This window comes from Anguilla anguilla, chromosome 6 (genome assembly GCF_013347855.1).
Source record: "Anguilla anguilla isolate fAngAng1 chromosome 6, fAngAng1.pri, whole genome shotgun sequence".
In the NCBI taxonomy this organism is placed as follows: domain Eukaryota; kingdom Metazoa; phylum Chordata; class Actinopteri; order Anguilliformes; family Anguillidae; genus Anguilla; species Anguilla anguilla.
Window position 1 is genome coordinate 21,051,470 of NC_049206.1, and position 21,466 is coordinate 21,072,935.

The 21,466-nt window shown below is 43.2% G+C and overlaps 2 protein-coding genes across 4 annotated transcripts; one reads left to right on the forward strand and one right to left on the reverse strand.

Moving 5' to 3' along the window:
* Window positions 1-5,086: 5,086 nt before the first annotated feature.
* gpr160 (G protein-coupled receptor 160) lies at window positions 5,087-8,307 on the reverse strand. The gene is made up of 3 exons (XM_035423366.1): window positions 8,292-8,307; window positions 7,784-7,882; window positions 5,087-6,715 (listed from the first exon to the last, which is right to left on the reverse strand). The coding sequence occupies exon 3, from the start codon at window positions 6,665-6,667 to the stop codon at window positions 5,762-5,764; it is 906 nt and encodes a 301-aa protein (XP_035279257.1). The 5' UTR covers window positions 6,668-6,715; window positions 7,784-7,882; window positions 8,292-8,307; the 3' UTR covers window positions 5,087-5,761.
* Window positions 8,308-8,631: 324 nt separating this feature from the next.
* nadkb (NAD kinase b) lies at window positions 8,632-21,074 on the forward strand. 3 transcript variants are annotated; one of them, XM_035423362.1, is made up of 13 exons: window positions 8,632-8,706; window positions 8,827-8,895; window positions 10,275-10,550; window positions 10,823-10,906; window positions 11,532-11,661; window positions 14,221-14,329; window positions 14,611-14,696; window positions 15,179-15,281; window positions 16,310-16,461; window positions 17,380-17,479; window positions 18,317-18,474; window positions 18,786-18,868; window positions 19,231-21,074. In XM_035423362.1, the coding sequence occupies exons 2-13, from the start codon at window positions 8,843-8,845 to the stop codon at window positions 19,388-19,390; spliced, it is 1,494 nt and encodes a 497-aa protein (XP_035279253.1). In that variant the 5' UTR covers window positions 8,632-8,706; window positions 8,827-8,842; the 3' UTR covers window positions 19,391-21,074. The 3 variants fall into 3 exon arrangements, with proteins under 3 accessions (XP_035279253.1, XP_035279254.1, XP_035279255.1); XM_035423363.1 differs by having other exon boundaries at window positions 10,275-10,544; XM_035423364.1 differs by lacking the exons at window positions 8,632-8,706; window positions 8,827-8,895; window positions 10,275-10,550; window positions 10,823-10,906 and adding an exon at window positions 11,039-11,221.
* The last annotated feature ends 392 nt before the right edge of the window (window positions 21,075-21,466 follow it).

Genomic DNA, 21,466 nt, shown 5'->3' on the forward strand with positions numbered 1-21,466 from the left:
AGTCCTTACGTGGTAAGCAGGGTTTTACTCCTCAGCGAACACAGCACAATCTCATCATTTATTTACGCGTTCCGTTTTCTTTCTGTCAGAGAGGAAGAGCGTATCATGTAACGCTTGAAAACGACTGAAAGCAACCTTTTAGCAATTCAGCGGGGGGACGTCCTTGCAATGCAATGGGGCCGTCGGGTTTCTGAATTATGTACTTTTCTTATGGGTTATCTTCCTTTTTAAATGTGGATGTCGCACATGGAATTAGCCATTTCTCAGACGCGGAAGCTAATTTACACAAGGGTTTATGACTTGTGATACGATGTGACTCTTGGGAGAAAAAGCCTGCTTACTCTGTGTCGGGCTGCTTGGCGTTATTGAAAAATAAATGAATACATCTAACATGTAATAGGATAGATATATTACTATCTATGGCTTTGTTAACATTTAAAATATTTTTTCATCGCTACTCTAAAAGGCAAACTGCAGTGTCTGTAAATGATCATTGCATACAATGTTACTATGTTGCCAATACCGCAGTGTGATGAAACATTGGTTCTTGCTTTGCATGAGACAAGACACTGTCCTCCTACCTCATGTTGTGATAAAAAAAAACAATTTTATAAGCAAAGGACACTGCATCTAACCGTTTCTCATAATTGGTATTTACTAGAAATATATACCTGTATATGCTTTTAGGTATTATCTCAGTTGTATGTAGTGTTTTTTTTTTCTCCTTCCAATTTCAGCTCTTGTAAATATATCCTGTATAGACAATGAACTTGGATCAAATTCAAGTAAAGTTCTGTAGGGTACACCTGTTGTTTGATTGATTTGTTTGCCGATCACACACTGGTACAGGGGCATTATTTATACTCTTCAACTGTGTTGTATTTCCCCACAAAGCCTGACAAATGCATTTAATCACGAACTGACTGGATTTACTTAATGTTCCATTCGAAGGCTATATTGTCATTCGGTTTTTCCCCCTCAGTGTACTGATTAGTTCAGTATGCATTGATATACATGTTCAGGGGATGCTAGTCATTTTGTTTGTTTTTTTTTGTTCCCCCCCTCAAAAGCGTACCCATTAGTTCAGTATGCACTGGTATACGTGTTCAGGTTATGCCAGATGCGCCTCTGCAGCCACATTTGCGTTGCCTCCACTCGCGCACGCGGCCGGTGAAGTGCGTGTGTTTGCCCTCAGGCCGGCGGCTGTCTTCCGCACTGCAGGTTCCTTTAGGAGAGCTACCGCCTGTCGGGGGCACGGAGCATCTCTCGCTCATGACAACCGGAGGCCTGTGGGCCTCTGGTGCACTGCTGGGGGGAACCGCTGCTGACAGGAGCTCAGCCTGCGGTGTAGTATCTGACTGATTTTTTTTATTTTATTAATTCAACGTGCCCAATTACCTCCCTAATCTGGAATGTCCAGTTAGGTATTTACAGCGCGTTAATGTGGCTGGTGTAGACATCCGTAGTTCGGTGAAATGTGGTATCACCACCCGCTGCTTTTCATGCTGCAGCCCACAGACCGAGCTTGCACAGACCTGAGTAGGAGGAAGATGCTTTGTGTGCAGCTTTGGCATGAAGACTCCAAATCAACCAGTAGGGGTCACTAGAGAGTCATGAAATGCAAAGCCTTAGCTGAATGAACACTCTGTCGTACTTCTGCCCCATTTGCTGGCTCTATTTGAGAAAATTTAAATCAAAATGGAAATGACTAAAACAAACGGGCTATGCAAAGCATAGTTCCTGAAAAGGCCATTGACTGCGAATGACCCCACCCCTTAATAATGTGATCACACTTCAACGTCTACAACCACAATGCCAGAACACATCAGAAACTAGGTTGTTTCACTACACATTCCCACACAAAACTCAGAAATTGCATTCCCCACAGCCTATGGTAGTAAAATCTTTAACAAATGCAGGTTACAACCACAGATATACTGGAACTGCTGTATATTTAATTTTTATTTCATTTCACCAATTCTAAGGTGTCACCTTTGAAACGTGTCACGTCTACAGAATAATGGTTAGGGCAGTGGTTCCCAAACTTGGTCTTTACACACACACACATCTTATGTTGGCTGTTATGAATACTTATGCTCAAATTTATTGATCAATTTTGGCTTGGGCAGCAGGTTGAGAAACACTGGCATAGTACAACATTCACAGAATGGTGAGTTTACCCTCTACAAACAGCAATCATCTTCATGGCAAAGCTAAAATATGTCTTCCCTTTATCATCACATTTTATTTGCTTTTCAAGGTCCTCCAGTGGATGCATTTGTGGTGTGCTGACTTGCATTGTTCACGTTTGCATATCATTTAAATCACCAAGTCCATGTTAAGATGCAATGCTCTTTTTTGGTCATGCATTTCTCATAAACTGCTCCAATAAATATATAGGCACATATAAAAAGATATCTTTATTGCTGTGGTTGTAGTTATAGTACCAGTAATTGCACCTTTGTCCTCAAAGCAAGCCTCATGTTCATCAATAGTTAACCTGAAAACCCATGTTTCCATTAGCCTACTGTGAATTTTACAGCTTTAATCTAATTGTCACTGCTCAAATCAAGTGATAAATGCACTTGTTCTTACTGCTGAGGTAAAACTGCTGTGACAGTGGAAATAGAAGCTAATGAAAAGATATTAATCAGATAAATTAAAACCAGCGTCAGATTATACAGTTCTGCAAAAGAACATGTGTCTACTATCTTCTGGTGTGGTCGCAGAATCACACTCACCACTCTCTATTGAACAGTAGCCTACCAACCACAGTCTTTAAATGACTTTAAATATCTTTATAATCCGTTGCAAAAAAGGAAGCAGTTTTTTTCCACTGGCTGTATTTTTGTAGCGTTGGATGTCATTTCTAAAAGGACATTCATTCACCTTTTGCGCATAGTTCACCTTTGGCCTCATTTATCAGTATTTTCGTAAAACCACGAGTAAATGTATAAGAAACGAGCTAACAAGTTACACCGGATTTACCACATGGACTGCATTTATATAGCGCTTTTATCCAAAGCGCTTTACAATTGATGTCTCTCCTTCACCCATTCACACACCAACGGTGAAAGGCTGCCACGCAAGGTACCAATGAGCTCGTTGGGAGGGGTTAGGTATCTTGCTCAGGGACACTTCGACACGCCCAGGGCGGGGGATCGAACCGGCAACCCTCCGACTGCCAGACAACCGCTATGTCGCCCCACCAAACACGCACACACTGCTTTTTTCGCTTGTTGATAAACACTGATCAATCGTAAATGAAAAACGTTCATAGAACTTATTAACGTAAAAATAAAATAAAAGCGTCTGCCAAATGCACGTAATGTGATGTAACCTGTTAGTGTCATAAATTGACGCCCCTGAAATACCAGTTCTGAGTTCCTCTGATGGCCGAGAAAACACAAAAAACTTCTCTGAAGTGGAGATTGACGTGCTGTTAAGGGCACTACAAGCCAAAACATATTTTATTCAGTAATGTAAGCAATGGAGTGTCGGGGCCGGTAAAGACTGTCATGGAACCTTCCTGATCTCCCTGTATTTATTCATTCATTCATTCAAGTGTCGTTGCTAGTTCTAGACCGACGCATTTGTCATTTTCCCGTCTAGCGCCCACGTTGTTTAAATAGCATAATGTAATTGCGCACCTCTGAGCGCGTGTTGGTCTTAAAATGAGATGTGGTCAGGCGCATTGTTATCTTGAGGTAGCGGAAAGCGATTGCGCGATTGACCAACAAAAACCTGGTCTTAAGTCAATGGCGCAGTATTTTACTGTTATTTTAAGGCCGCATTATTAAGATAGTAGGCTAATATGCGCCTACATAGGTGGGTGCACAACGCGCGATATTAAAAATGATAATGATAATATAATATTAATATAATATTATATATATTAACATTATATTCATAATATAATATTTGGTGGAATCCTGTTGTTGCTGATGGTCTGCTCGCGCACTTTCACTTCGCGCACGAGAAAGACCATTTCCTCTGCAGAGAAGCGTTCTTTCCTACTACTTGGCAAACCCGTCATTATAATAGCAATCCGCCAAGGTGAAGCGCCTGGCTTTTAAAGGGAATGGGAGATGACACTGATTGGTTTATTTCATGTTACGCCCAAAACATGCCTATGATTAATTAAGGGACTAAATGCAACCCCTTTGAACCATGCGCCTTACTTTGCGCTCAGATTATCCGCCGTTAAACTAGCAGAAGTGGATTTAGACACGCCCTAAATACACTTTAAACCGTGCTCTTAGATCGTTAAAATAGAGCCCCAAGTTTCTTCATCTGGGTTTTTCTCATGCCACGTCACTAACTCTCCTGTCGTTTCAGATCCTGCCACTCCCACATGCCATGCTGTCACCTCATTCCTTTCACCTGGTTTTCCCAACCTGCAGCTCATTCCCTCATTAGTTCCTCAGTATATATACCGATCCATTTCCACTCGTTCCTCGCCAGATTGTCTTTTGCATTGTGCTAAGCTTTCACTACCTGATTTCTGTACCCTCCTGTCTGATTACCTGGACTCTGATTGTCTGACTGCTCTGTCTGTTAGGTTTGCCTTCGCTGATTGATTTCCTGGTTCTGACCCTGCCTGTCTTCTGGATTAAACCTTGTGAATCTTGAATTCTCACCTGATCGTTTCTGTGTTGTGCTTTTGGGTTCTTACCTGTTCTGAGTCAGTGCTTGTTACAAAGACTAAAGCTTAGGTAGATATAGCTGTTGTTGTAAACCCTGTGTCTCCGTTTACGCTAACAGGTAAAACGAAAATGGGTGGACATGAAACTTGAGGCAAAGAAGAAAACTTACTTTCTAATAAAGCGATTTCAGTCATAGCAGTGAAGGCCTAAGCCATGACTTCTGTGCCCTATTTATAGTAAACTTTGTTTGTGTTTTATGGAATTAATATTCAATTGCAATTAAGGATTACATTACTCAGGATTATGCTAATTAATATTGAATCCAATTATGATTTTATATAATAATTTTAAAAATTGTAATATTCCATTGACTTAATTTATTCAAATAATTTAGCTACTTTTTTAATCAAATCAAAATAAAACACAAATGAATGGAATAATAAAAGCACAAGCATGCAAAGCAAGCTTTAAAACGGTCTTTTTTCATTTACGTACACAATACGAACAGTTTAGAGCACTCCTGAAATCTTTTCGCATCCTACGAACAAATTGACATACGAAAACTTTGATAAATCCTACATCGTTTGATTAAACGCATTTACGAACAATTTACAATCAAATTTGTTCACCTCACGTTTGATAAATGAGGCCCGTTGATCCCAAACGTGAATGTGTCACAGACAAGGGTGACCACATGAATGCAGATATTCTCGCTTGTTAAGTGCTTTCTCGGTAAGGTGCAATTTAACAATGTGATGCTTCATGTTTGTCACATTGTTTTGCCTATCGGCCTACTGAGCTTTAATGTATGTTTAACTGTACCAAACAATTCTATATATAGTAAGTTGCATTCAAAATTTCATTGTTATAAGTGGCTACTTTCAGCGCTGCCACTTTGCAAGCAATGGCTAATGAGGTGTAAGTTCGTTTTCTGCATTTGACTTTGATGCATCATCGAAAACTTTGATGCACCACTCCTTTAGTGAAATGTCACAACCACCAAGAATAGAAGTGTAAGATGCAGATTCATATCTGTACCACTTGAGATGAGTGAGTGCCCCTCACACCTCCCACAGTAACAGTGTGGTCATTTTCCTCTTTGAGGTGTTCTATTCTCAGGCCATCTCACCATTCACCTCTGCAGAAATGGAACCGAAATCCCAATCGCAGAAGCCGTCCACGGACACGGGGCTCTTCCCGAGATTAAAGTTTCGGAAGCGATTCCAGGAGACCGCGCCGATCAGGAAGCTGTTGAGAAAGCAGAGCCAAGGGACGTTCATGTCCAGGTACGCGGGGATCTCCACGCGAAGAAGCAGGACGGCCGACTGAAAAACTATGAAGGGCGCCCACATGCTGAGGAACCGCTTTGCGGTCAGCCACAGGACGTGCCTACTCAGCGGCCTGCCTGTCCGGAACACGCTTGGGACCGGCCTGGCCCCGCCTCTCCCTGCGCTGGCTGCGGTTCTCAGCTCTGGGTAGCAGTAGAGGAAGGTGCAGCCCAAAGCCAGTAGGAGCACCGTAGACACCTGCGTGGTCTGGGGGCTGCCGGACATTAGGCACGAGTGGAGCAGGAGGTGAAAGTCCTCCTCCAAGTCGGGGTGGGAATCAGAAGCCAAAAAGACATAGAGGAGGGCCAGGGTCCAGACCACACATACCCCCAGGGCGTAGGCCAGCCTGCGGGACCAGTGCAGGAGGTGAGGGCAGAGCCGCTGGGTCCAGTAGTGGTCCAGTCCGGCGAGGATGAAGAGGGGCCAGTGCAGCAGGCTGTAAGTGAAGCAAGCTATCTGGATCAGCAGGCAGATGTGGTGCTGGGTGAACCTCAGGCCCAGGAGACGGAAGTCCTTCAGGCCGTAGATGGCGGAAAGGGCGAGTCCCAGGAGCGTGTCGGCCAGCGACAGCGAGACGCAGAACGTCCCCAGGAAGCTCCGGCCCATGTGGCGCCACAGGCTCAGCACCACAGTCCAGTTTAGCAAGCATTTAACGCCCAGAATCAGCAGTAGAGAGGGGATGGACTTGTCCATAGCGCCAGCTGCCACCCGGTACACCCAAGCAACTCTGAGTGACAGATTCTGGGAAACAAAGACAATTAAAAGCTTGGTGTCAACTGACATGCAGCAGGACACACCCCAAGTTAATATCTTACAGGACGATCTCATTTGCGGCACAAAGGAGTTTGTAAATACACAGTGAAAATCAAAGAAGAAACGCATAAAAAGCTGTGACTTATGTGAAGGTTACTCCCAAGAGATTTCAATAATTGTAAGAAAACATTCAAGCAGGATTTTAATGGGACATTTAATTTTTGAAGTGCTATTCGTCATAAGAAATGCAATGCTGACAAATGATACTAAATCAGATGAGTTTTATGGAGCTCCACAGCTTCAGTGTATTTTATGAAAACACTTCAGAAACCTTTCAGTGGAAAGTGAGAAAAAGTCCACCAACCATTTTGTATTTGTGTTTGTAATATCAGAAAGACCACAACAGGCAGCATAATCTCCTTGTACTCCTTGTAGTGTGTGTGTGTGTGTGTGAGAGAGAGAGAGAGAGAGAGAGAGAGAGAGTTTTAGATAAACCTAATTACAACACACATCAAAGCATATTATTTTATATTCATATTATTATTCTACACCATAGCTTTGTATCCTGAGGTAATTCTCCCATTTCTGCAATAATGTACGGTACTTACAGTTGCTTAAGACTTTAAAAACAAATTGTATTGTATTAATTAATGTTCCTTTTTGGTCTATATAAAACCGTATACATCTCTTGTTAAATGTATCATTATACACCCAAATTTCAGTTCAAGTGTGTGTTTAATAGGCTACATCTCCAAGTCTTTCCAGGATCGTAGGCTTCCATGATTTTAAACCTGAACCACGTGAATTAAAACACCATGCTATAATTTCAAAAGTTATCTACAGTCGTGGGATGCACACTAGTAACTATATGAATTATCAAGTGTCTCTCAAGCACACGAGTTGAATTCAAACCATTTTCAGCTTACGGCGCAAGCTCTTCACTTCGTAGCTATGTTTCCATTGCCTTAAGTAGGCAAATGGTCGAATGTACGAAATAAGATTTAAATTATATTTATTATAATAAATATAAATAATAAATTAACGCCATGTATTTACCTTGCTTAAAGACTTTGCTCAGCCATGCTCCGCATCGGACTTTCTTCGACACCGTGAATATGCGCACCATAATTCAGCATATAGGCATCTTTAGAGAACCTATAGTGACATAGTGACAACACTTACAAACACCAGTGTGCCGCAGACGCGAATTATAGGCAAGGGGAGGGATGATGAAGCTCGAAACAGGGCTATTGGCTGCGTTTTCTACTTTGACTCTAACTAGAAGTTCTAACTTTTGGCCGCTTTGTTTTTTTGATACTGTCAATAACATTAGCCTCAATTCTGAACAACTCTTGTCGGCAAAGACACGCAGCAAAAACACGCGTTCATGAGCAGTGGAATTTTAATTGTAACATAAAAACAGAAATTATTATTTATGTTCATTAATTTTCATCATTTTGCTTTTCTTTCTTTTCTTTTTTGGCGGGCGAGCATAACTTATTGAATAGTTAGCCTACTCTACCCCATTAGAAAATGAAAAGTTGCAAATATTCTATATTTTTACCCCAGGGCGAGATCTCCAGCTGTATGGTTCGATTTATGCTCTAGTATCTGGACGATACACTCGCCTGATTTGACAAACCCGCAAGGTGAGCGAGCCAGGTACCCAGCTCTGGACAGACAGCGACCAAAGCTTAAAACAAACCGAAGCATGGCAAAAACTCTGGACGACTGCAATATTATAGTGAGTTGTTTGAACACGTGGCCCATAAAAAGCTGACAAGCTTAAGTCATTATTAAATATCTTTTTAACATGCAATTATCCAAAATTCCGATTTCATTTGAGCAGAACACCCCGCCCTCACTGATATTGACGGGTCACGTGACGGGGCACGAGGGGAGCAAGGTAGAGACCGCGTACAGTTCTGTGGAAGAGACGGCTACTGTTCCTGCATTCAATGCCCTCCTACTGACTACTGGTAGGTCCTTATACCACCGTCGTGACGTATATTGTTACATCGAACCAATGACAATCTCATCTGTATTTCTTTCCTCTGCCACTGTCCAATCACATTTTCGTGTCCCTTACACCCGTTTAGTCCTGCTGGAGATCAGATGAGTGAGCTAGCTGGTGTTGCAAGAGCGACCGCGGGTGTCATTTTAAAAAGGTAGCTAACTACTTAGCAATAGTAATCTTGTCTTGCTGTTTTATTCTGTCGTTTTACCGAATTGTGTTTAAACGTATGTTTGACTAAATTAAAAGTATTAGATTACGGATGAAGAGTGATGTGCATTGTTGACCGGCGACAACAAGCTAGCTGGCCTTCGAGATTTTTGTCCGTTCCCCATTCTGCATGCTATCGACAGCTATCATTATGGTTGTTTTGGTTGTGTATTGCTTCTCCACATTGGAATCAGTCTTTCGGTTTGATAGACTATATGTTGGTTTTTCAGAAATAAACAAGCGAAACATACGCCACCTTGTGCACTATTAGCTAATGTTTTGGAAATGAAAACAAGGACCACTTTCTTCAACAGAAATTCTGCTGAAGAAAATGATGGAATTATGAATTGTGAAAGTAATTACGAAAGTCCGGAAGCCTAGTGTTATTCTTAGTATTGTTTTTTTTCTTGATTCCCAATTTTCCGCTGCTGACTTCCTTTCGCTCTACTGAAATGAAACTTGACATACATAACGGGCATGCCATGATTTGGCTTAAAACCACGCTTTCACTGAGCCATTACCAAAAATAAGAAATAAAACGAGCCCCTTAGGTACACTTGGTAGAAGTTATTATTTCGAGATGTGTCTTTGCTATCTAAATTTCGAATGGGTTGTCGAACTTACAAGTTTCTCTAAAGCATTAGTTATGTCTGCATCACAACCCTTCTATATAGTAAGGTCTGCACCACACTCAGCCCTTATAAATCTCCTCTGTCATCTGTAGAGTACAATTTGTGAAGAAAGTGGCTTCACGGTGCTTCAAGATACCTCATTGTGGTACCTTAATCGGCTCAGTTAATAATTAAATTGCCGCAAGGGTGTCCATTGTAAATGAATAGTCAGTGGAGCATTCAGTGTTGTTGCAATGAGCCTCTAGTATTCCCCATAATGCATTTGACCTGTTTTTTTGACAGTGGTTGAATGAATGCTTGTTTAACCCTAAAACTTTGCAAAAACTTTCTAAATGTTTTCTCCAAGGGAACCATTGCATCAGACATGTTAGGTCACATAGGTGGCAGCCACGTTGCACGTGATACAAATACTCTATATTTGCGTGAAGTCATTTTTATGCATGTTGCTTATATGTATTCTGGACTTGGAAAATGCATTGTAAGTGTGACACCTTTTGAACTGGCTTGTCAGGCTTTTAAATGGAATTATTTGAATGTCATTTGTTTGTGTTGTGTTTTTTTCTACTTACAGAAGTTGCATCTTTAGTTATTAAGCGATGTGATGGATGTTTCTGTTCCATATAGTTAGTAATGTAGGGAATTTAGCTAGCAAAGTGGTTAAATTTGGCTTGAATATCATGTGCACTTGTAGTTCAGCCTGCAGGATGGAAGGTTTAGAGGAGATGGAGGTGCGGCCTACCCCGAAACACACAGAGGCAGATGCCTGCCTGACTGAGGCAGAGCGCCCCCCCAAGAGGAGGGAACGCCAAGGGAAGTCGCCTAGGAAACGTCGGGACGTAAAGAGGCGGCCAAATGATCAAGAACACCTGCTTCAGCAGCAGTTACCAGGGCAACCGGAACACTCAGAATCTGCGGCCTCGACAATGGAAAGTGCAGAGAGCTCTCCAAAGAGATGGGACAGGTGCAGGTAGCCGTGACAGTCATAAAATATTTGCTCACATGACATTACCGAATGTTTACTGACATGGGCTATGGCAGACAAAACCTCTCAGTTGTCTGAATGAGAAGTGTAATAGCACCACTAATCGTTAATTAATCTGTTGTATCTGATAAGGAGCACAGTTTGTGGCAGGCCTTTTCAAAGGTATCAGGCGTGTCTGTAAAACTCAACATCCTCAGAGAGCTTTGGAAATACAGTAACTTGAGAATCTATGACTCTTTGATTTTATGTCGTTATAGGCGAGGACACTTTCTACATGGACCATATCCAGAAACTCATTTTGGACCCAAAGCCTGCATTCTTCCGAACCCAACCTCAGTCATGTAAGATAATGTGGGAAAATATTTGTCTTTCAGGAAGATTCCCCTTTGCCCATTTTATTTCCACAGTAGTGCTAAACCCTGATTGCATAAGGCGAATCATGCAGATAAGATAAGGGAAAGGAAAGGTCTCCCATGCTCCGATTGGCTGTCTGTAAGTCAAGAGCAGTCGCCCTGGTCACACCACAGGCTATGGTGTGGACATAGGCCACTGAACTGCTCTCCACAGGCCCAGACCGGTGCACCAACTGCAACAGTTGCTTTCTCTCCGCTCAGAATGCCTGTCCTCTATCCGTCCAAGGGGGAATGGAAAAACTGGTAAAACAATGACTCAGAACTTGGAGTTTGGACCTTATTCGTGTCTGCTGCTCAAAAATTTACTGTTGACTCCTGAGTTCCCATTTGTTTTAATTACTTATGTTTACTTGCGTGCGAGTAAATGGGCAAAGTGACAGAAGTAACAAGCGGCTAGGTTGTTAATGTTGGTTTGCCTTAGAAGTGCCTTGATTGAAAAAAATGTGTGCTGTTTAATGATAGAACATAGTAACAAGTTAGTGGAGAGTTTCTGCTGCTAGCGAGGTGCAGTCTTAACTCGCTCGGACTGAAGGGTTACGTGGTGTTACCTCAGGCACATCCAGGACCCGGCCAGCCAGCGCCTGACCTGGAACAAGCCACCGGTCAATGTGCTGGTGATCAGGAAGATCCGTGATGAGACCCTGCTGGAGCCCTTTAAAGAGCTCTGCAGGTTTCTGATCCAGGTACCCTCCGTGCCCGCTCCTTTACAGCACTGATACGCCTGTGTGCGAGTGTGTAGGCGTGCACACGTGTTTGTGTGTGTGTGCGCGCACGCGCGTGTGGGGTAGGTGGGTTTGTTGCTCCTGGATGCGCTTGTACACATTAGATTAGCTCATTTAAAAATATATCGCTGAAGTAATATTGAGCATTGAATGCAGGAACATTTATTCCAGTTTGAATTCTTAAAATTGAAGAATGTTGATGGCACTTTTAAATGAATGAACAATTCAGACATCTCTATGATCTCCACTCTTGATATCTTCGAGTCTCAGAAGTTCTACTTTATACTCATCTGTAGCTGTAACGTGACTGGAGGGTGTGTGTGTGTGTGTGTGTGCGTGTGTGTGTGCGTGTGTGTGTGCGTGTGCGTGTGCGTGTGCGTGTGCGTGTGCGTGTGCGTGTGCGTGTGCGTGTGCGTGTGCGTGTGCGTGTGCGTGTGTGTGTCTGTCTGTCTGTCTGTCTGTCTGTCTGTCTGTCTGTCTGTCTGTCTGTCTGTCTGTCTGTCTGTCTGTCTGTCTGTCTGTCTGTCTGTCTGTGTGTGTGTGTGTGTGTGTGTCTGTCTGTGTGTGTGTGTCTGTGTGTCTGTGTCTCAAAGGGCCCTATTTGCCGAAATCAATGGCGCATGGCGCATGGGCGCAGTCAGTGGTGCGGTCTGTGACCCACTGGGCGTGGCCTGTGAATGTTGGTATTTCCAGGACCACTGGCGAGCTGCACAGGGTGGAAAGCACTGTGGCGTACCTAGTTGGTATAAACTAATACATGTAGGAATTTGTAATTATTATTACTCCTTTCACACAAATGCTAATTATCTCTACATTTTTTTACGTTATGTCGATATTAAAATGAAAAAATTGTTCAGGTTTTGTTTATTGTCATTCTTCTCATTGCAGACGGGTGTAAGAAAAAGAACAAAATACAGGACCACAATGTAGTCTAAGAACAGCTGTAAACAATTAAAAGTAGAAGTAAATACAGGAATTACAATTTTTTTTAAACAATTAACAATAAATGCATTTTTCCTACTTTTGGGATTTATATCAAAGTCAAATTGGACAGCATATGATCCATGAAAACCGTTGATTGCCTTTTGAATGGACTGTGAAATATGCAGGCACTGTATGGCGAAACCCCGAAATTGCCAATCTGCCAAACGCTGGCCTGCACCATATGGTCATAGACGTGGTCCGGGCAGGCGGGTGGCGAATGGCGCAAATGACAGACTGGGCCGTCCCGAAAATTCCAGCGAGCTGCCAGAATTGCACTGCGGCATGCGATATTGACTGACACACCCCCAGCAGCGGCTACGCCCCCCCCCCCCCCCCCCCCCACCTAGGGGCGTGGCGCGTCACAAAATTACCAGACCGCTCAGGCGTCAAAATACATGGCGAAAATACCGTTTGGCCGGGCGGAAAACAGAGCTCTAAGTGTGTGACTAACTGATGCGTGAGCGCATGTGTGTCTTTATCTGAATGACTGTAGGGGAGGAAAAATTGGTGCTGCTGGGGCGAAGGCACATTCGTACTTTTCACAGGTTTTCTGGGTCAGAACAGTGAAAACCCAAACAGGAGTTGCGAAGCCAAACGTGGTTTCCGCGGAGACGTGTGGTCTTTTGCTGGAAGTCACCGGTCTCGGAAATTGCACTTTGACATCAGATGAAACGAGTCGGTCCAGTCGAGGTCACTTCGGGAATAATGCATTTCGCGATGGAGAACTGAATCCCAAGTGGGCTGTTGCATTTCAGATCTGTCAAAGACCTGAAATGCAATAGTGGTATGAACCTCAAGGTGACTGCTGCATTTCCCTTCGTCCTACAATGACATCTTGCATTACTGTAAATGAATCATTTCAGTTACGGTAGCGTAGGCTGCATTTCACCGTATCCATTTCATACCTGGTGTTCGATTGCCCTTTTAATCCATTCTGTCTTTGTAATCTCTCTCTAACCCAGATGTGTGCTCTGTGTAAACCGCAGGTCAATAGAATACTTCGTGTCTGCGATGGAAGATGCTGTTTGGCCGAATTATGCTTAATACTTCACGTTTTGTTTGTTTTCAGTTGTGAACCCAAGTAAAGATTAATGTTGCCGTTTTTGCTGTTTTGACTTTTAGAGATTGGCCTATGCTTTCACATGTTTCACATGAATGTTTTGTGGCTTTTCACAAACAGGAAGTGGAAGAAAAGGAAGTGGTTTTCAGCATTCGGTGTCATTGTGGCCAAACAAAATGGCTAGAATACACAGGATGAAGTGTGCATAAGAAAAATACATGCTTGGATGTGTTGTAGAGACAGTGACATGGCAAGAGAAATAATGGTGTTTACATTCAGCCTTGGTGGACCACATGGCCCATAATGGAACATTAGCTGATGTTCGACATTGATTTGACTTATACAAAATTGTATATAATAGGGATGGAATTATTCTTATGCCTTATGCCAGGTAAAGTGTATAAGCAGTGTGCCTCAACATTTCTTCTTCTTCTGTTTTATTCACCATCTCCCCCCCTCTTATCTCTCCTTTGTAGGAGAAGCAGCTGGTGGTCTATGTGGAGAAGAAGGCGGTGGAGGAAGCGGCCCTCTTGAAGGACGAGGGTTTCAGTTCCATCCGGAGCCAGCTGTGCACGTTCAAAGAAGGTAGCGCTGGCTTGCCGATCGGCCCTTTCACCCGCGCCGTCAGAGAGCTGCGAGCGAGCGGCAGGCAGCCTCCGATCTGCCGCGCTCATGCAAATGGCTGCCGTTCGCCGGATTGCTCGCCGGCTGCAAAGCCGTCATCCGCTATGACCCAGAGGTGCGGAGTCTTCTGCGGCTGCTGCCTGGTGGTTTCCTGTGGGAGAACTGACTGCACGCTCTCTCTCTCTCTCTCTCTCTGTCTCTCTCTCTCGCCGTCTTGTGGCTGCCGCTGTCTCGTTTCCCAGGTTACGATGACATCTCGGACTGCGTCGACCTCATAATCTGCCTCGGGGGGGACGGAACCCTGCTGTACGCCTCCTCGCTGTTCCAGGTACGCCGGCCGCGCTGGCTCAGACGCACCGGCGCGAAGGCCGCCGCCCACTCCATCCTCGCTCACACGGAGACGGTTGCTCTGTCCCTCACGTCATGTGACACCAGTTTGCAGAACTAATAAAAAACCCACCAGTGGGAATATCTTTACATTTATTTAGCAGACGCTTTTATCCAAAGCGATGTACAAAAGTGCATATCAAGATCATTGGAACAACTACAAAACGCAGGTTCGATAAGGTACAATACTCATTTTGTACAGTTATTCATAGCCAAGAACACAGTCCAGTACACACAGTGAACATTATTCTGACCTAACCTATGCTAAGTCAAACTGGATATCTCATGGAATGTGAGTGGTTTAGCTTTCCCATTTTAAAGGTTATTAAAGACTGTGTGTTTATGGAGTGGCTTTTATCCATTTGGTCTCACTGCCTTGAAGAAGTTTTGTTTTGGCAGTGACGTGTTTTTCTCCCCGCCCAGGCCAGCGTCCCTCCCGTCATGGCGTTCCACCTCGGCTCCCTGGGCTTCCTGACGCCGTTCAAGTTCGAGTCCTACAAGACGGAGGTGGCCAAAGTTTTCGAAGGTGCGGTTCGGCGCGAGGGGGAGAGCGCGTGCGCTCCCTGAGCTCAGTGTTTCCACGTCTCATAGCGCCGCGCTAACCCTTCTCCGTCGCGCTCAGTTTGATGCGACCAGCACTGCCACCTGCTGGACGCTACGAGGAATGAGAAACTGCAGAGATTCGAAGCAAACAATTAAAAAAAGCTAAAGTAAATGTACATTTCGTTACATTCCCAGGAATTTGACGTGCCCTGACCCTGTTATCCCGAGCAACTTATTCAGCTTATAACCTGTTCACGTATAGTTAATTAATACGGCTGGGTAGTTATTGAAGCTGTTAAGGTTCAGTGCCTAGCTTGAGGGCATAGCGACAGTGCAGCTCCAGGGAACTGAACCCAAAACCCTGGAGCTGCGAGCCCGGTTCCCCAACCGTTACTGAGGAAAACACGACGACAGCAGTCACAAGACAGGAAGAGAGCGAGGACAGCCCGCCCCACAGGAAACGAGCGGTTCACAGCGGTTTTGTCGCATTGTGGCCACAAAAGACTAATAATTTATTTTAAAAGCACCAACAGTACAAAAGATAGTAGTGGCTCACCTTCCCTCCTCCTGTCCCTGCTGACAGACACTTAAATAGTTGAGCCAATCAGTTGCACCTGGTTTTCAGTTCTCTCAAATTAACAAATTAAACAATGAAATAATCAGTTAAACAATAAATACAATTAAAATCAAATTCAGTCAATTAAACAACTGTTAAGCTAGTGAAGGGCCACTCCTTCACACATGCATATGGCACAGTTTCATCTGAACATTAAAAAATCCCTTTGCACAAAAGGTACATAAAAGCCCTTTTGTGAAAACGGAAGCCTTTTCATTAATATGACAGCATTCAGTATTGTGTGTAGGGACGTTTATATTTTTTTTAAAAGCACTGGCAATGGAAAGCAAAGTGTTTGCGTGAAATGGAGTACGTAACAGGTTGTATAAGCATTCTGTGATCAAATCGAGGGGAGATGTATGTGTAACGGTTTTACGCGTGCGCTTGCGTTGCAGGGAACGCGGCCATAACGCTGCGCAGCCGCTTGAAAGTGAAAGTGGTGAAGGAGATGTTCCAGAGGACGGGGGTGCCGCGCTACGGAGAGGAGAACGGCGTCTGTCAGAGCCACCAGGACAGCGAGGCGGGCAAGGTCACGCTGCAGCTGCAGGTGATAGTCACATGACCTGCACGCGTGCGAATCATGCAACCTGTGCATGCGGGCAAAGGCCACCGCGCGTGAACTCTCAAACCTGCAACTGCCTTCATTTCTTACGCGAGCAGATCAATGTTTGAACAAGTCTCTGTTCACTTTTCACAGTGACTTGTTTTATTGATTCAGAACAGGGATGTACCAAGTCTCCCAGTTGTCAAATTATTATTAAACTTAAATTAAAGGCAAACTTCACACCAGACACCCCTCTACCCTTGGAGTGGAACAGGCCACATTTCTGCGTCATATTGAAATAGGCAATGTGCATCAAATTCATGTTTTCAGTTTGCTTCGGATTCCCAGACTTTTGAATGATGTCATCAAACCTCTTTTTCATGCTCCAGTTGACAGATGGCATTCCCACTCCCATTACTATTTCCTTAGAGACAGTCATAACAAACCAAGGCGTGAATGGACATTACAAAAAAACCGCGAACAAAAACATGTATTACGGATTTGTTGAGTCTGTTGCTATGGAGATGATGTCGTCATTTTGTGGAGTCTGTACAGGACAAAATGTACTCTGATATTTCTGCCACAGATTCAAGGTCAATTTACCAAAAAAAAAAAAGCAAAGAAAAGAGACAAACCACATGCAGTCCTCACCTTTGGCTGAAAACATTAACCAGTGTTTATTTTTGTTATTAATAAACAAAAAAATTGTCTAAAATAAAATATACTATACTATACTCTACTGAATATAATACAAAAATAAACACTGGTCAACCATAACCATTCTTGTAAAAAAACGTGTTCATTTGGCATTGGTCAATATTGCATGTTGTAAGTGTGACTTGTTGCAGTTGGTTTTTTTAACTGTTCGTGTTTGCCTTTAGCAGTCTGAAGCTCAAATCAGCTGACCTTTTGACCCCCCAGGTGCTGAATGAGGTGGTGGTGGACAGAGGCCCTTCTTCCTACCTGTCCAATGTTGACCTTTACCTGGACGGCCGGTTGATCACCTCCGTGCAGGGGGACGGTGAGATTGCACGTGTTTTTTTGTTTGTTGGGCTTGTGAAAATAAAATGGTGTTACGGGTGTCAGTGCTCACAACAATTTCTTAAGCAGTTCTATCTCACTCTTTGTTTTTGATTAAAATGTCCATAGGACAAGCGTGTGATGGTGGATGTTGTTTTAGTATCTGTGCAGTAAACAGAATGTACACACCCCATCTTGTATGTACCTAGATCCCCTAGATGGTATTCTTCTAAAGTAGTTTGCCTATAAGGATGCTTATTTGCAGCAGACTCTGATGTGAGTCCAGTGTCATGATGATAAATTCAGAAGTAGCTCTAGTAAGCAAGCTAGCTAGCTAGATACTTCAGTTCCTGAAACTGCATCAAAATCAAACTTAACTAATAACTAGTGGTCAAAATACACACTCATATTATTACAAAAATATATTTTTGTTGAACATTTTGTAAATGTATAGAAAATACATAACTTGGATAAAAATTACAGTTTTATTGACAAAACAAAGTATTCAAGGTATTGTATTACAATATTGGGTATTAATAACATTAAAAACAGTTTTAAAAAATTATGATAATCATAACAAAATGAGATAATTTTAGGATTTTGTGATGTAAATGCTCACTGTCATATGGCCTATTCTGCAAGAATATGTCACTCGGATCTTTTTAAATTCAGACACCTGAAAAAGACCAATTTCGTCCGACTTTCCGTTCAGGATGATACTTAAGATGGTGGAAGGTATTCAGCTCTGCCTCGAAAGGATGCTTCCTTTCTGTCTGCAATGCAGCCGTGCCTCTCAGTCCTGTCCTGTTCCCCTGAGTACGTCCCCTCTCCTGCCCAGGTGTGATAGTGTCCACTCCCACGGGTAGCACTGCTTACGCCGCGGCTGCCGGAGCCTCCATGATCCACCCCAACGTCCCCGCCATCATGGTGACCCCCATCTGCCCGCACTCTCTATCCTTCCGACCCATCGTGGTGCCCGCCGGTGTGGAGCTCATGGTGAGGGAGTACCCGAGATTTTTTTTGGGGGGTGTGGTTGCTTTAGGTCTTTAAAATCAGTTGGCGCTTGATTTTATTTCTGGAAAACTAACTGTAGGAACATTGTGAAAGGGGATGATAAGGCTGTCATCTTGTTGAGGGCTTGTGAACAGTGGATTAGTGTGTGATCTCATTAGCACTGGAACATTCAACTGATGGAAAATAGTCTTTGCAAGGATCTTGTATTTGCTAATATTGCCTCCCTCACTGCAAACCGCAATGGTGACGAAGACTTGTGACAAATTTGTGGGCGCATTTCCTTCTTTCTGCAGATAACACTGTCCCCAGATGCACGGAACACGGCGTGGGTGTCTTTTGATGGGAGAAAGAGACAGGAGATCCAGCATGGTGACAGGTAAACGCACACCCAGTGGCACCCTGGTCCCTGGGCAACGGTATCCAAGCATTAATAGACCCACATTGCTGCCTAGCTAACCTAGAATTAATGAGCCCGGTTGCATTGTTTTTCTCTCTGGTGGACTTAAGTGATTTTATTTTGCCCTGTGGGAATTGCAGAAACAGTCAGGACCAGATTGGATCCAGGATTAGATCTGGGCTGTAGCGTTAAGAACAAGTGTTTAATTTGAATGTGTCCTCCTGTCTCTTTCTTCCCCTGTATCACACTCATTCACACACACGCACACACCAACACGCACACACGAACACGCACGCACACTCACACACACACACGCACACACACACACGGTTCAAATGTAGTATTAAAATCACCACATCCTGCTATCCGGTGCCTTCCATCTGTTGCCACGACCTGGTGTATGACTGGTTCGAGAGCCTGGCCGAGTGTCTCCACTGGAACGTCCGCAAGAAGCAGACGCGCCTGATGGACGTAACCGACTCGTCCGATGCTGAGAGCTGAGCCCCGCCCCGCCCCCTCCCAGGACAACTGCTGGAGTGGCGTGTCTCTTTACCGAGGAGACGGCGGCGGAGCTGTCGCATGTTACCCGTGGCACGAAGCGACAGCACTCTTCTGTTGAAGAGAGCAAAACAAAGAAATTGAGTCACGTGACTGTTTTTATTTATAATTTGGATTGCCCTATCATAAATGCCCATCTTGGCTACAGCCAATGAGGACAGAGCACATTTGCCCTCTGAAGCATGTTCTGCCAGCTGCTGCTGCTTTTCACTCTGCTGTTGACCAGCTGAGCTACAGATTCGTCATTCTGGAGGACTGCAATTTATGCTTAGTCGGTGCAGACAAACTAGAGATGCTTGATTAAACAGAGAAGTTGTTATTGAGCCTTGATGTGAGGGAAACTCAGACTTCATCCCTCCTTCTCTAAGTAAGGGTTTAGCCTGCTGTGGTATCTTGAGACCTAGGGATTTAATATCACATGACACACCCGAGAGCAGTCTTTTGACTGCATGGAAATCGTTACGGTGTTTTAAAAGTGTCACACTTCCCACACCATCTCATTTACCACCTGTGACTGTATCCATCTCTGCCACGCACCATAGAGTCATTCCGAGAATCTGGACATGCACCAAGCAAGCTTGCTTTAAAGACTTTTTAAGACAACAAAGACTCGCGTACATTTACTTTTGCCAAATTTGTAGAAAATATATATAGGAAAATATATATATTTTAGAAAGTAAAGTGTGCCATTTTTAAACATGCGAGCTGTAGTTCTGTTCGCTTATGATTGGCAGCCCATCCAACAGATGTGCTACTGATTGGTTAAATGTAAATCTCCTTGTGTTGGTAAACAACATGGCCTCCAAAAGACCAATACCAACTCCTGCTGTAGAGGACAATACAATAACTTTAAAATCTCAACTGAATACAATATATTTAATATCATATCATTTATTTTATTTGGTTGTTTGTGTATAACTAAGTTTTTCTTTAATTTTTTTATTTTATTTTATTGCTTAGGGTATTAAACCCTTGAGTTAAGGACCATCAATAGACAAATTGGTGGAATTCACACTTGCCCTTGCCACAGCTCAGTTTTTGCCCACCTGAAATTGAACTACCAGTTCATATCCAAGAAACCAGGTGAGTTAACTGCAACTGCGTGATCAATAGTTTTTTTGATCAGATGTGCTGAGTGCAAAGAAAAGCTTTTACACCTTCTGGGCCTCTCCAAGGGCAAGACTGAGTACCACTGGGTTTGCATCCTTCTGGTAGATACTTGTAACTGCTGAAGAGAAAGTGCTTTTAGAAACACTTGTCCTCTTTTAACACAGGGAACAGAAAGTAGTGTTAGAATTCATCGCTTCTGAATATGTAGAGACACCTATTAAGTAGCTGCTTGGTTTTCTCATGTATGCACAGTAAGAGCTGTTTTGTTACATAAAAGGATGTGGGCATGACGCACATCCACTAAAATGATGGACAACCGTGTCCTCAAATAGGTTATGAAGATGTTAGACAGATTTGTTCAGATGTTTGTACATAAGATAATTATTGGTTAAAATGTTATATATTTAAAGTAGTTTATTATATTAGTAGTTAGTAGTTTATTACCTAGTTTGGATATTTGTTTGCTCATTTGAACATGTACATCTGCTTAGAATAAAATGGCTCATTTTTAATCTTTTCTGCAAGTTCATGTGCTTATATGAATTTACATATGCTTTTGCATGTATGTGCCTATATCAGGAGCTTTGAAAGTCATTTTGGTCACATCCTGGATGAACATGTTTATTAAGGTCTAGGTTGTCCAAATATTACCCTGATCTAAAGTAATATATAATCCATTTAGCGCTGGAAATATGGTTTTATCTTTTGGCCTTTGAGATGAGCATTGCACAATTCAGTAAAAAGCTACATGAAATTTGCTAAAATTTACTTCGCACCCCACACAAAACAACCATATGCCATATGTCAGTGTTTTGTTTTTTAATGATTAATAATTAGATTTGGATCCAATTTTTGTGTGACTCCAATTTGAAATGCCTGTCTGTGGAAGGTGGTTTTAGGTCCAAAAAG

Coding starts and splice junctions, on each gene's coding strand:
- gpr160 (XM_035423366.1), bottom strand. CDS start 6,667: ATGGACAAGTCCATCCCCTCTCTACTGCTGATTCTGGGCGTTAAATGC.
- nadkb (XM_035423362.1), top strand. CDS start 8,843: ATGAGTGAGCTAGCTGGTGTTGCAAGAGCGACCGCGGGTGTCATTTTA. Junction 8,896..10,274: donor GCGGGTGTCATTTTAAAAAG/GTAGCTAACTAC, acceptor GTGCACTTGTAG/TTCAGCCTGCAGGATGGAAG. Junction 18,475..18,785: donor CCGCCGGTGTGGAGCTCATG/GTGAGGGAGTAC, acceptor TTCTTTCTGCAG/ATAACACTGTCCCCAGATGC.